Genomic DNA, 15,716 nt, shown 5'->3' on the forward strand with positions numbered 1-15,716 from the left:
GTGCCGGGCCAATAATGGTTGCAGACAGCACAGAAACTTAATTGAGGTAAGTTTTAGTTTGTTTTGAATTTCGCGCAAAGCTACACGAGAGCTATCTGCGCCAGCCGTCCCTAATTTAGCAGTGAAAGACTAGAGGGAAGGCAGCTAGTCATCACCACCCACCGCCAACTCTTGGGCTACTCTTTTACCAACAAATAGTGGGATTGACCGTCACATTATAACACCCCCACAACTGAAAGGGCGAGCATGTTTGGTGGGACAGCGATTCGAACCCGCGACCCTCAGATTTCGAGAATGAAATGAATAGAATGAAATGATTTGTTTGTTTGTAGTTAAGCACAAAGCTACACAATGGGCTATCTGGGATCTACTCACCACGGGTATCGAAACCCAGTTTCAATCGTTGTAAGTCCGCAGACATGTCGCTGTGCCACTGCGGAGGGTCGAATGAAAGGGACATGACCGTTTGAAGTATAAATAAATTAAATCAAACACTTTATTAACAACGTGTACATGAGGAGTTATTGAAAATATATAAGCAAAATTAACTGAAAAAATGGCTACGAAAGAAAAACGAATACATTGATTTTACGTATAAATAAAACTGTGTTCAAACTAAAATGGATTTATTTTGCGTTATTAATCTAAAAACCGAAGAAACCACGGCCACCTTACAGTTAACGCTTACCAAGTTAAGCAATAAAGGAAACGCTCACTGAACCTCAACAGTAAGCGCCAAATCTGCTTTTATAATTCACCTATCACAAATGTAAATCTAGGAATTTGGCGATATATCCACATCATGAGACAAGACAGTCATAAAATATCTTCACACACACAGCGTGATAATGGCTACAACACAAACATTTCATAACATAATAAATACCACTCTCGAGTGAGTTCTATCACATATATAGAGAGAATAACATCTAGAGCCAATTTCCCAAGAAACTTAGAAAGATTTTTCTGTTTATGAAAAAGGAACTCAAGATAAATTTCAAAAAGTTCTTAATATGTAAATAAGCTGTGAAAAAGTTCATATTTAATAGTTGCCTACTACATCATTGTCGATATCCTGGTCGGATGACTAAAAAAAAAGCACCTTTTGCTCTATTAGTATTAATACTTAGTAATGTGAACGTATATAAATGATTTGGAAGGTTTTCACTGAATATTAAAAAATATTTTACCACCTAATTTAACAGTTTTGTCTTTTACAGTTAGTTGTAGTCAGACGACTTCATTGCTAATTGTCTTGCCTATTTATTCACACTGAAAAATCAACCTGCAGGTGAAAACTAACACTAAGACGCCAAATTACCATCCTTGTGGCATTGAACTTCATTTTCTTTTATTAGTCGAAATTAAACGTACGGACGGCAAAGAACTTGATATAATTCAACATTAAGCATTTTATTCCCCATATAATATCGAAATCACTTCATCAAACGTTTAAAGAATTAATACATACAATATAAAGAGTTTCAAAATGTACATGCAAGTATAAAAAACAACAACAAAAAAAGATTTCCTTGACACTTCCAAACACTTGTTACATTGACGTACTGCTGGTGAAATCATGCGTGGCTGCAGGTTTTAATATGAGGTTGTAAAGCAAAGCGCATGCGCATTGCGTACGTAGCGAATTTAACGCCTTTTGAATTTCAGGACAGTAAACGTGAGTTTCCAATGTTTTCAATTTGTGTCAAATTTTTACAAAGAGATACAGGTTGAAATGTATTTAATACTAAAATTTGAAACATTTTGTTTATTTTTTGAAGTGGTATACAGTGATAATGATGATGATAAGTGGTGAACATATGATACTTTTAAATGTTATATATTCAGCACTCAACCTGGCGTCAACGGTGAGTTGTGACTCCAGGGAGATTAGGCTTAAAGCTGACTGCCATGTCGGTTGTTCTCATCCTTCGAAGCGAGTAACGCTTTTAACGTGACGTTAAGTTATACTTGTAGGTTAGAACACGGTAATAGGCCTAAAGTTTGCACCATATTTATATATATCATATATCAATTTCTCTTTGGGCCATCTTTGGAAAACATCCTAATTTCGTACCAGATAACTGTTTATGTACCATATGTTTTGGAAGAATTATCGTGTGGTTTTTACTATGATAGAATCGATTCAATAATGTCGAAACCAGCGCTTAAACGGCCGGTCACTCCTAACTCGGTGCGGACGGAGACAACAAATACAGGGTTGCCCGTGTCTGGTCAGATGAAAAGCTATCAGCATTGGAGCCAGACTGTTTATGAAAGTCTTGTAGGTACAGGACCCGACGGTATCTTAAACTTATCAATTGAAGGAGGTTCAGATAATGGCGAATTTGCTTTCATCGGACCACTTGATCAAGATAGGGTTACATATATTGATGGGTTTGTTGAAGAAGGGGACATTGTTTTGGAAGTACAAGGACAGAAAGTTGCAGGCTACACACAAAGGGATGTTGTTGCTTGGTTGAATCATTGCTGTAGAAATGGAAATCCAGTCTCTATTAAAGCAGCAAAAGCGGGTAAGAATCTAAACTTAAAACCCTACTTATTTGATTGTGTTTACAAATATGTTGCTAATTTCACTATACATTATCATATACCAAAAAATCATCTGGGAGACTATCCTTATTAGTAATAGTCCTACTGAATTTAATTTTAGGATTATAAGCTGTAGTGTTAAATGATCCTACGTCAAAAGGCTTAATCAGAAATTAAAAACAAATTCAGTAGGTTGTTTTAGTAAGTCTATAGTAGAAAGTAACAGGACAAATACAGCAAGTCTTTATACAAAATATAAATTATAATAGTCATTCATCAATGCTAGGTTTGGTATTGGTTTGATCCAAGCATTAGCCATCACTTGGGTAAAGATAGGCAGTTAGTTTGTATGTTATATTAAGATTAAAGAAAAAGGGATGATTACATGTTCTTGTAAGCTGACTTGGATAAAACATTGTTTATATTTTATGTCTTAAATTATAATGGGTGAAATGTTATTGTTAAAGTTCACATCACAGAGTAAATGCATTGCTAGACAAAATAGAAAAGAAAAACAGAGAAATTAAAAAGTGTTCATGATAATGATCAATGTGATATCAGAATTAAGATATTTTCAAAATGTTGAACATAAAAAAGACAAAAGATCATTTGACCCAGTGAGGTGGTCAGTACTTGAAAATTCCTTGTAATAACAAAATGTGAAAAAAAAATTGCACTAGTAATAATGCAAAAAGGGGGAGAAAATGCACTGTTTCTTCTTAAAGGATAAGAAATACTATGTTTATAATTTTAATGTCATAAAATTTTGTCACAATTTGTACTGTTACTGCTGTCACATATATATATACATACAGTGCAATTTTGTTCCCTATTTTTGCATTATACTGGTGCCATTATTACCAGATGCCATCACCTCTTAACAGGCAGACAAACAAAGGCCATCTGGCCCTTCTAGGCAATCCTTGCATACACACCTTTGAGAAAAGTAAACATTTAAATCCACCCTTTATTATTCAAGAAATCATCAATTTCCCTCTGTAAAGTGCTGGCCTTTGTCACTGCCAATGGTAATGCATTTTATAAGCCAATCATCCAGTTAGGGTTACAAAACGGTTTTAACTTGAGCCTAACCTTTTATTTCCAAATTTTATAAAACTCTGGTCCTTTCATTCTGTTGTCTTCAGAATTAGAGCACAAAGAAATCAGAGACCTTTATCTTAGTAATCTCTTGGATAACTTGTTAAACTTTATAAGATCATCTTTTACTTTTATTTTCTTAAGAGAAAAGAAATAGATTGTAACCAAATTCTGTAAGGTAATCCTTCCACCTCTGGAATCATCCTAGCACTAGCAGCCTTTCTCTGAACATTTTCTAATAAGTCAATATCTTTTCATAGGTAAAGAGATCAAAATGTATACAGGATTTCAAGTGAAGCCCGACTAGTGATTTGGGTATTTTTCCATTATACCCCTCAATTTTAATAACTTTTAAAAATATATAGATATGAATTATATTCATATAGTAAAAACTTACCATTTGTGGGGGTTTAAAAGAACAGTACCATTATTTGCATAGAAAGATAACTAGCTGTTTTGACTTGTAATCAATGTGTCAATAAGTACACCCTAAAATTTTATTAGCTTTGGTACTAGCACAGAATAGTGTTTTAATGGTTTAAATGACTTATCCACCACTGTGCCAAGATCCTTTTCTCTAATCACATTATTTAGTTGGTTCTCCTCTATGTGGTCCAAATCATGATAATCCAAAATCATTACCTTGCATTTACTATAATTAATGGCCACTTGTCAAATATTTGCCCAACTTTTTAGTTGACTTGGGTTATTCTGTAATATCTCAACAAGAGTTTAATGTTTAGCAAACTTTACTAATTATACCTCTAAAATATGAAGAGAAAAGGCCTGAGGCTGATTCACGAGGTACTCCATTAGTAAAAGTGGTCCAGTTTGACTTGTCTCTGTTAATAACATTTTGCTTCCTCTCATCAAACTGCCACACAATTAATTAACTAGATTTCCCCACTTTTTAATCTAAGTGTATCAAGTCCACACACTTTCCTCACATCCTCAGAAAAAGACAACATATTGGTAAGGCAACATTTCTCTTTGAAGAATACATGTTGGCTTTTATCAAACTTTCTGGAATCTTTTTTTACTATAGAAGTAAGTCTTATAGTTCTATAATTTCCAGGGTAATTCTTATAACACTTTTTAACAATAGGAGTAACACAAGCATTTTTCCAAACTTCAGGACCTACTTATTCTCTACTGATTTAGCAAAAATGAAAGATAGAGGCTGACATACATGTATCTGATCTTTGACTGCCTTTAAAACTGGGTAAAACCATACCTGGTCCTGCTGTTTTATTTACTTTTTACTTAACACCAAAGGTTTAATGTCTACATGATTCATGTCTGCCAATTCCATTATTTCCTACAGACAACTAAAGGTCAAATATTGCTATTACCCTTGAAGTCTCTGTACAGATTCAACCTCTTCCATTTTTCTTTAAATAACTTATAGCCTGGAATTTCAGAATAATTCCTGTTATCAGTCTTCTCCTAATTTAAGTTTCAGTAATTCCCATTACATCATAGTCTTCTGTTTGAACTAGAGCCCTTAACTTGTAATATTTTTTCCTTATGTCCATAATATTAGAATAATACCAACTATGGTCATCCTTAAATCTAACATTTGTCTTTAAAATTATTATTTAAATTGATATGCTTTGAATCTTCCTTTTCCAAACTTCTTGTCCTAGCTATCATATCAGTTTGGTTATTTCCAATTTTTCAAGTCCCATTTTCCCAAGCTGCCAAGTTTTTAGTTTAAACTATCTTTAATGAATATATGAAAATCCCTTGAACATCCTTTCACCTAACCTATTTAATCGAAGGCCCATCTCGATTATATAATTCACCTTTATCCCGAAAACTTTCTCACTGATTTAACCAGCCCACCTGTTGCTCTATTATATCCCTAATAATGTATTGTTTATGCATTAGCTTCTGTTAAGTAATGTATTCTTGCATCTAGTCTGAGTACTCCTAAAAAGACCACATATCCATTTCTAGCCCTAAATCTCCAAAGGGGACCACTAATCATATTAAACAGTTCTTCTGATATACAATTTCCAACAACATTTGTTCCTTTATGCACTACAAAGAAAAAGAAAAAGATTGTTCCAGCAACTAATCTGTCAACATGATTTTATAATATCTTGTTCTTTAGCCCTTTTCAAGCAAATTCCAGTTCTTGTCTTTCTATGCTTCCCATTACAAATAACATATTGGTGAATACATAAGTTCATCACTATTGAAACCCATTGCGCATTTCTTTTGTCACTGCAAGCAACTAGTAGTTTAGACCTATTAAAGACTAGCACTTCAATGCTAATTGATTCTGTCTCTTAGGCTTTGTCTTTTTTAGTACTTTGTACCCTTTTAACTCTTTCAGCATGGGCTCGGTTCCTGGGACCAACCTTATAAACCATTGTGTGTTTGTTATACTTTTTATGCTATAACTTAGTAAGCGTATGTTAACGAAATTTGGCAGATTATCAGTAAACGTTACAATGCTTTCGTATGCAAGCTATAAATTTTTTATTAAGTATTAAGGTTTGTTAAGCAATGTTTTTCTCGTGCCTTTTTTTTCTTTTCGCATGTTGCCTATCCAACATGCAAAGTAATTTACATTATAAGATTAAAAATACTTTTATGCATCAGAAATTTTTTCAAATTTCACATGCAAAATCTTTATAATGTCCAGATAATTATCAAATGTTTCTTAAGAAAAAACTATATTTTATCTGTTATTTTCAGTAATTGATTTCTGTACGGGTTCGGTACATTTGACTGATCTTATAACCACCATAAAAAAATTAGGAAATAAATATAAATTATGCTCTTTTATTCTAGAATGACAACAAGATATAAGGCAAAAACATAAATGTTTAGATTAGATAGCTTAAATTTCATAACACTATACATTTATATATATTTTTATTATGTTGACCTTTCAGCTGTACCTGGCTAACAATACAGAAGTTACAATGACACAGCACACGTGCTCTAATATTACCATATCCACTAATATAAAACAAAGTGACCTGTCTTAGCTGTGTTTCAGTAGACTAGTATTTTGTAAAATACAGTCACATTTCCATTATTATACATTTTATATGTATATAGATTATTACTATTTAGAAATAAGTTCTTAAGCTTATTTTCCATAAAACATAGATCATTAAATAAAAAAAGTAAAGCAAACAATTATCTCTTCTAGCTACGACTTTTGTACTCGGATGCTGCTAGTTGTAGGTTGCTAAGCCTTTTAAAATTTTGCACGTGAAGGATATGAAATGAAATAATTTTTTTAGATTTTAATATATACATTTTAAATAACTAAAAAATCATAAATTACTATATCAATACCATAGAATTCCACTATAATTTATCAAGCTTCAGTAACAAAGCTGTATTTGGGTTTAAGATTTCAAGGAGGTAGGTTGTGTCTTTAGTCTGCTCAAAATTTCATATTTTTTTGGTTTGAAAGAATGAGATGTCATCCTAACACATGAAAATGGCTGAGAAAGCCACTAGGGGGACATTCTGAGATATTAATTGGTTATTTACATGTCATATGTTGAAGTAAGTGTATATAAGGGACCATTTCCAAAAATGGAAAGAGGTGACCGAGGCTGCTGAGTTTGATTCAGTACATGACTGATATCCCACCAAATACAAAATATATAATCTTCTTATTTTATATTCTAGCTTGTCAATATTGGTAATTTAAGTTACTAATTCATACGAAACTATAGACTTAGAATTTTGACATCACAAACATCTAATTTGAATCAGTGTTGCATTCAACATAACACTTGACACCAAAAATCGATGTTTAAGTTTTTATTTATATTTACTTTTAAATTAAGAACTTGAATAATGTAGAAACACTACAATTTGAATTATAATCTATGGTTTGGTACCAAACTTATTGACAAAATTCATGAAATAGTAGTTCAATATAATTTTGAATGCGAGTCAACAAGTGCGATGACATGGCTTTCACCCATTACTCATCTGGAGAGGGTTAAATCGTCAGATGCAGTTCCCATGGACTTCTGTGCCTTGGGGTTACTCAAATGCACCCTCAGAAGTCGTCATCCACTCACAGTTGATATACTTTGGAAAGCATGTAAAGAGAAGTGGGACAACATTGATCTCATTGTGTTTTCCGAAAGCTTTCTTCAGTGGAAACTACACTGCAGAGCAATAGTCTTTAACCGTGGCCATAACATAGAACACAATCGGTGGTGGAAGAATGTGCTAAAAGGCCTCAGCACTCATTCTGTAATAGCTATCATAGATTGTGAACACTTCTGTATGAGCCTATGCTAATTAGAGGGTTATGAGTCATCCAGCTAGATAAAAAAAAAGAATTATTGAATGTGAACATTAACTCTTAATTGGTCTATAAAAAAATATTCAATGCTAGCCAGTTAAAAAAAAAAGTTATCCTAGCCCCAAGTTGTATATTATGTTTAAACACCTGAATAAGGTTTTATAAATGAAATATAAATGGAACAAAACATAAATTTAATGACAATTACATTAACCAAAATGGAATTGTCACTTAGTTGTGTACTTCAATGAACACAGGCAAATAAAGAAAAAAGAATAATAATAAAAGAATAAACACTAAATGCCTTCTGGTAACCAAAGAGTTAAAGAACTTCCATCAGCTGAAAGATAATTACCAGTATACACAAGTCTTGGAAAATAATTCGTTTTTAAGTCATTTTCCTGAACCTCAAGTTTCAGTAATTTAGAAAAATTACCATGAAATAATCAGCTTAATTAAAAAATTTGTTTAATTAGTTATTGAAATCATATTTGTTTATATTGGCTGCTGTTGCATTTGATGAATAAAAATTCCAGTTTATTCTTGTGCGGCAATATTCAAGAGTTCTGGAAATTTGAGTAGATGCCCTGGTAAAATTGTTGGAATATTTTTTGAACTTGTAATGAGTAAATATGAAATTATGGACAAAGATAAACAACTTATAGACTGAGTATGATGCAGTGACAATACTTTAACAAAGATTCGTTTAATTCTAGATAAATACTAATATTTTTGTTGGCCATGTATAATATCTACACCTTCCAATAAAACTTGTACAGAGATAGGAGAATTTCATGAACAATCTAGTCGTGTGTGGATGTGTAGTGTATCTTGCAATATATTGGTTTTACTTCATTATTCAATTGATACAAGTTTTATGTTTTTATGTTATTTTTAAGATGTTTTATGTTTCCAGGAGATGGATGGCATATTTGCCGAACTAATTGGTGTGGTGAATCTATGGAACCCTTGCATGATGAAGACACAACTGTTGAAGAAGAAGGTTTACAGCATGGGGACTTTCTTTTATTACAAGAGGGCCGACTTCCCCCTCATGGGTATTTAACTCTTGCCATATGGCTACACAAAACACCAGAAAGTATTGAGGAACAAGAAAATAAACTTGGAGACTTATCAAGTACAATAAAAGGTTAATTCTTTATTTAACTATTCTGTAAAAGATGGGGTGTATTTGAGTTGTGTTTTGTAGAAGTTTTAAAATAACTGGAATTACAAGTATTTTTTTAGAGCGAATTGTTTTGCTATCATAAACATTGTAGAAATATTGTAATTAATTCTTTATCTAAACATACACTGTTCTAAAAATATAAGTGGAAAAATTTTGCATTATTTCTGTAAGGTAAATTTTGTTATACTAAATACTTTATATTAAATACTTTGAGAAGCCTAACATGCATCATTATCTGAAGCTGTTGAAGTTTGCAGTTTTTCAAACAATAAGTCAAAAGAACTGAAGAAGTTTCTAGCATTTCCCAAGATTTATTTTTACCTAAACGATAGTGTAATGCTTTATTCAGTGGAATAGAAATAGAGATTTCACTCATTATTAGATATATAGTTACAAGAAGACAAAGATCATGGAAAATACATTTTGTTTAAGACTTCATAAGTTACCAGTGATTAATAAGAACAATGCAATTTCTGTCTTTACAGAAATGTGGAATATCATAGGCACAACTTCAGGTCCATATAAACTTGGAGAAGTAGAAATTTCAGCTGAATCATCTCTTGCAGACTTGAAACGCCAGGTCCTTACTCTTCCAGCACTTAATATTATATCTCTGCCAAACATTCGTTACTTACGCTTAAGACATCTGGATGGTGGTTCTCCAGGAAAAGTCTTAAGAGGCCTTAGTAATACACTTCGGTAAGCAACTTGTTACAACTGAAATATTTGCGATTAATAAAATTTTTTTTAATTTAGTACAATTTCGTTTCATTTATTGTGCACAAGTAGAAATCATAAGGGAATTATGAAATTTGCATATGCTTTCAAATTCAGTATAACAGTTTTACCAAATCTTACATTTGAACATTTGGACTTGATGATGATGTTCATTTGAAGTACATTAATGTAGGTTAGAACAGGGGTTTTTTCAAACTTTCTCTGCACAAAGCCCTTAGAACATTCTGCATCCTGACTGAGGCCCCACCACCCAACTCAGTGAATATATATATACTGAGTACATTAACAATATTGTGTATTTGCTATGGGAATATACCTGGGTTAGAAGAAATGGTTTGTGATACCACTGTAATTTTCAACAGAGTAAGATAACACATTTAGGAAGAACGTTGGAGGATGAACTTTTCATTGAGATAGTGGAACTGTTAGATAGTTTCTATGTTGTATTGCCATTCTTTTTGTCATAAAAAAATACTGTCTAAAAACCTCACAAATGTTAATGCTCTAAGTTATTTTTAAAAACAAAAAATTAATTTCATTTACCAAAAGAAAACATATGTTACTACTTAGAAGTAGGTGGTGGGCTGTAATCAAAAACGTAAAGGTTATGTGGACTTGTCACACATTTAAAATTATTAGCCGAGATTCACAAAACATATGTGGTCAGATTAGTATCTGTTGCAACAGCACTTCTTTAAATACAGGATTCCTGGAATAATACAAAATAATTCTAATCACAGACACTGAAATGTACAAGTCCACTTGCCTTAGGCCTAACACTAGTTATGCTTTTATTAAGTACAGTCTATATTCGATAGAGGTAAATTAACACAGTAACTTGTATACTACTTTTGCTTTAGTTTAGTTAATACTGTCAATAAATAGACTTATAATGTTATTCTTTTTAAACACTTTAAGCTTTTAATATGTTGTTGTACAAAATGTTCACTAAAGTATATTGACATCTGCCTTTTGTTTGCATTCATTGAAATGAAGTGCATGAGCATTTCGACAGTAAAGTGTACATGCATTTTCAGAACAGACAAAAGCTGAGTATTATTATAATAGATTGCATTTTATTTTTCAATTTTTGGGATTTTATAGATATGTCTTTATGTTTTACTTGTCATGGTATTTATAGTTAATTTGGTAAATTCAGTAATTCAAATATATATATATATATATATATTTATTTATTTATTTTCTTCAATAACGTTTAATTTAGATTGAGATGGTTTATTGACAAAAGTCAGTGCTGAATTACAACTTTCCTAGCATATGTATTACCATTTTGTATTGAAGTTACCATACTGTAGTAAGACTATTTAAAACATTAGGCAGGAATTATTAAATACATTACTTACTGTATCGAGGAAATAGGAATAAAAGAATTCTTCTCATCTTTTAATAAACCTCTCTGATGGGGTAACAAGCTCTAACTCAAGTGCTGTGTGATATTAAGATACAAGAGCATAACGAAAAAAGGGAGATTAGGGTTTTTCTCAGTTTGAAGTATGCCAGTTGAGGATTAATGGTATTATAATTAACATCAGCCATGTCAGATGATTTAAATATTTACTTTCAGAAACATAAGAGTTGAAATTTTGCCAGGGAAAATCTTTGTTCTATATTCACCTCCTCCCTAAATTTTCATCTTATGAAAAATGTAGGATCACAGAAAAAAAAAAGATTATTTTAAACCTTTGTATTTACAGCTTTCATTGGGTATGTCTAAATATCATAACACTGTCTTAAAATCTTTATACTGGCATCTAAGCAAATTACACAAATACGTGTCTACACTTAGTAATAACATATGGCCTTCTTCACTCAGATTTTTTTTTCATGAAACCAAATTATCATATCCTTTATTTTGAAAGTGAATTTTAAAACAAAAAGTTTTTGTTTTTATTTTTTTAGAAAAATTGAATATTAGTTGGCTATTAATGTTTCAACAGCTTCAGTTTAATCAAGACCCATATAACAGTTAGATAGAATTTCACTTTAATTATTAGATTTGAGAAAATATTTTTTTATGTGTTCACGGTCCCTTTTAAAACATCCTTACCACAAATGTTATTATACATTACAATGTTTGAGCCATAGCTTACTTTAAAAGCTTTTGTTTTTAAAATTGTACATTCTTCTCAATTTTTTTTTTATATCTAGGAAACTAAAATTGACTAATCACCAGAATTTATGTCTCCAACTCCTTGTAAAAGATGAAGATTTGTTGTGAGTGTCTAGATTTTTGTTTTATCAATTTTATGAATTTAGTTTATGGTATGTTTAAAAACACATGTTTTACTGTATTTTACTTCAAAAATAAAACAAAAGTGTATCTGACATTAAATTATTTGTTTTATTATTTTGATACTAGATGTGCAGTGAAATAACTGGTTTAATATTCCATAACTAGGTACTAAAACCTAAGTAATCACAACCGAGATACAAATGTATTGAATTTTCAGAAGAATGCGATTTATCACAGTATCTTTTATTTACCTACATTGATATTACAAAAGTTTTCAGACTTCTTGACTAAAGTTGGTTATTCTACCTGATATAAAAGAGTTTGAAACTATGGGGTTAAGTAAACTTCAGTTATATATGAAGAACTAACCTAAAAGCCTTTATTGTTTTATGATACTTGTGATCTAATGAAAATTTGCTTTAAATATAATCCACAAATAATTTTTATTGCTTGGTGGTATTTGTAGTTCACATGTTTAATTTTGTACCTTAAGGCTGTTAGATGTTTTAGCATTTAATCATGGAAATACAAATAAATCACTGAAGTTATTCAATATCATGTAATTGTTTAACAATGAATATTACTCTACTGTCATTTGTTATTTCTAAAGCACATTGGTACTTTTAATCGTTCTTCAACAGACAGCATGATATTCTGTTAAACATATGCCAAAGTATTCCTGACACTCGATGCTACACTCCTCCTGTGGAGATGTTGTGGGCTGCAGGAAAATCTGCAACATTTCAGCATCTCCGCCAGTCTCTTTCTCTAAAAGCTGGGAATTCCATCAGATAGACTTGTTATGGCAAAACATTTTAAAGAAAAGTTTGAGTGGCTTATTATTAGTGAACACACCAACCATGTGAGTTGTAAATTTTTTTTTCATTCTTGTGACTATGAAATAGGAGGGTAATTTTTTTCTTTTAAGTTGATTGCATTGTTTCGTTACCAATGTTTTCTACCGATAAGTTTCCGTAGAGACTGTACTTGACTTTATAAGCATCAATACATTGCTGCATTTACTTTCTAAACTTTCCCACTGGTACGAGTTGCTGTATTTAGTTCTTTAATCACTAATGTAAACTCATCGTAGGGTTTAACTTTTAAAGTCTTCCACTGATAAGTCGCTTTAATTCCTGGCCCATATTAATGAATTGTTAATTTTATTCATTAAACACCAACATTATCGTGGCAGAACTTGCTTTTTTCAGTTTTTTTACTGAGTAATTACTGTAATTCCTTACCTCTTTTACCCCCTCATTTGTAAATAAGTAGCCCAATTGGACCTCAGTATTGTTATTATAATATTGTCTACCTGCAATAAGCATTAGACGAAAGGTAGCATGGAAATAAGTAAAGGGAAACTGGTCTTCTATTCTTGTTGAAAATTTAAAAATCTGAAGATTTAGCTGTAACACCATCTCATTCTCACTATGATTATCCTCATAACCAATTATAGCAATATGAAACAAGAACTTCTGAATTGATATGCTACTTTAATACCAGACCAAATCTCTGCATGTATTTCAAGTTAATGTTGCTTGAAACCTTCTTGTACCAACCCATCTTGTGGAGGCACTTGACTGGTTGGGAGACAAAGTACCTTTTAATTGCTACCCCACTATCTGAGCATGTGGTTGAATGCTTCTCTCTCTCTCTCTTTTTAATATGGAAGATTCCAATTTGTAACATAAATTGTTTTGTGTGCATTTTATTAAAACATGTTGTTTCTTCTGCCTGGATTGGTCACTGTAGAGGAAAAAGAGTACTCAACATTTATTGAATGTTTATTATTTATTGTTCTTTTGAGTTGTAAAACTAAATATAAAATATTTTCAGTGGACACAGTTTTTCTCTACTTTATTGCCTGCTTTTAGACATCAACATATTGAATGCTACTAAATTAGCAAAGATTTTTCTACTCCATAAGCAATACAGCAGCTATACAAGTCTAGTTTGTAGCTTATCATTCAGGATAGGAGCATATTGGGTGATTATTTAGCCTCCTATGATTCTGAACCCATTTCCGTTTACACAATATACACTTCCCATTGCCATGTAGTGGAGAAAAACTAAATAAATCTATTGATCACATATTAGTAAAATGAAACTGTTAAACTTAACATTGGAACTTGAAGCTTAAAAATGCTTTCTTTACTGGAAGTCTTGGTCTTAAAAAAAAGTTATCAGTTCATCTCTCAAGCATACGCATTGATTGGTGTTCAATCTTTTAACTGTAATACCTAGTGCTGATTAAGACTTCAAAATCAAGAGAATTTTGAAACATGCACATAAAACCTTTAGATGTTACAGTTCTGAATACCAAAAGCTGAAGAAGCAATGAAAATCACACTACACTGAGAAAATCATCATTAGTTCTATTAGAATATTGTCAAGATAATTAATTACAAAATTAAATGAAATAAACTTTAACAACATATACTAAACCTTAATCTATATAGAACAGCAAAATAAATTTGATTTTAGTTTTGATCTAGTTTCAAACTAGAACCCTGTAAAAAAAGCAAGATATAGCTTTTGTTATCTAAACAAATTGGCTATGAATTTTTTAATTGTTAGGTTTAATTCGATCCTTTTGGATAGGTAGTTTGAACAACAAGAGATAATACAACTGAATTTTTATGCAATTAAATCTTGGGAGTTATGTAGTCCAATGTACTGTACTCTAAAAGAAATTACAACTATGATTTTAAACTAGGAAAATTCTATAATCTGCAAGAATTAAGGAAGGCCCTGTAAAATAAGCTATAAATAGCTACAGCACCTGAAAGATCTAGATGAATAAAAAGAAAATAGCATAGAGCACGATAATTGTATAGACAGATTAGAATGAGGTAAATTGTTATGTGGGTTAACTGAGAAGTTTTTTTTATTTTGAGTGAGTTGTATTGCAGTAAACTAAATAACCTTGTTAATGAGTGTTGAATTATTATTTATCAGGTTGGTCATTTTGAGATGTTTTTAAATTAAGTTTATCTTCGGGTAAAATGTGTTTTTTTTAATTATTTAGTAAGATTGGTATGTTGCAAACTATGAATATATTTTGGAAATATTTTTGTTGTAGCACAAAAGTAGATCACCAATGAGATGGGGAAATAAGAAAATTCATCTACGGCTTGCACCCTTTTTTTTGAAAGATGGTGACCTTATAGGAACCAAGGTGGGCTTTGTTTAAAAATCAGTTATCTGTTGCCAAGGGACCAAGGTAGGTTTTTGTTTAAAAATCAGTCTTCTATTGCCAAGAAACCAAGGTATGCTTCTGTTTAAAAATCAGTCTGCTATTGCCAAGGGACCAAGATAGGCTTCTGTTTAAAAATCAATCTTCCAATGCCATGGGACCAAGGTAGTCTTCTGTTTAAAAATCAGTCTGCTATTGCCAAGGGACCAAGATAGGCTTCTGTTTAAAAATCAATCTTCCAATGCCAAGGTAGGCTTCTGTTTAAAAATCAGTCTGAATGCCAAGGGACCAAGGTAGTCTTCTGTTTAAAAATCAATCTTCCAATGCCAAGGGATCAAGTTAGTCTTCTGTTTAAAAATCAATCTTCCAATGCCAAGGGACCAAGGTAATCTTC

General features: G+C 31.6%; 2 protein-coding genes across 4 annotated transcripts in view; both read left to right on the plus strand.

The window, feature by feature from the left end:
- Window positions 1-1,654: 1,654 nt before the first annotated feature.
- Window positions 1,655-15,716, plus strand: part of LOC106463758 (membrane-associated guanylate kinase, WW and PDZ domain-containing protein 1-like) — a 117,786-nt gene continuing 103,724 nt past the window's right edge. For 2 of the 3 annotated variants that reach the window (XM_022391343.1, XM_013923821.2), the window contains exon 1: window positions 1,659-2,534. In XM_022391343.1, the coding sequence (XP_022247051.1) occupies window positions 2,153-2,534 (382 nt within the window). In that variant the 5' untranslated portion in view covers window positions 1,659-2,152. Of the gene's footprint in view, window positions 2,535-15,716 lie in introns of all 3 variants that reach the window. The other variant, XR_002611548.1, reaches the window with a different exon arrangement.
- Window positions 8,863-12,985, plus strand: LOC111086837 (ubiquitin carboxyl-terminal hydrolase 40-like). Its single transcript, XM_022391348.1, has 4 exons — window positions 8,863-9,092; window positions 9,617-9,830; window positions 12,039-12,104; window positions 12,765-12,985. The coding sequence occupies exons 1-4, from the start codon at window positions 8,903-8,905 to the stop codon at window positions 12,916-12,918; spliced, it is 624 nt and encodes a 207-aa protein (XP_022247056.1). The 5' UTR covers window positions 8,863-8,902; the 3' UTR covers window positions 12,919-12,985.

The sequence above is a fragment of the Limulus polyphemus genome, unplaced genomic scaffold (assembly GCF_000517525.1).
Source record: "Limulus polyphemus unplaced genomic scaffold, Limulus_polyphemus-2.1.2 Scaffold1475, whole genome shotgun sequence".
Lineage (NCBI taxonomy): Eukaryota > Metazoa > Arthropoda > Merostomata > Xiphosura > Limulidae > Limulus > Limulus polyphemus.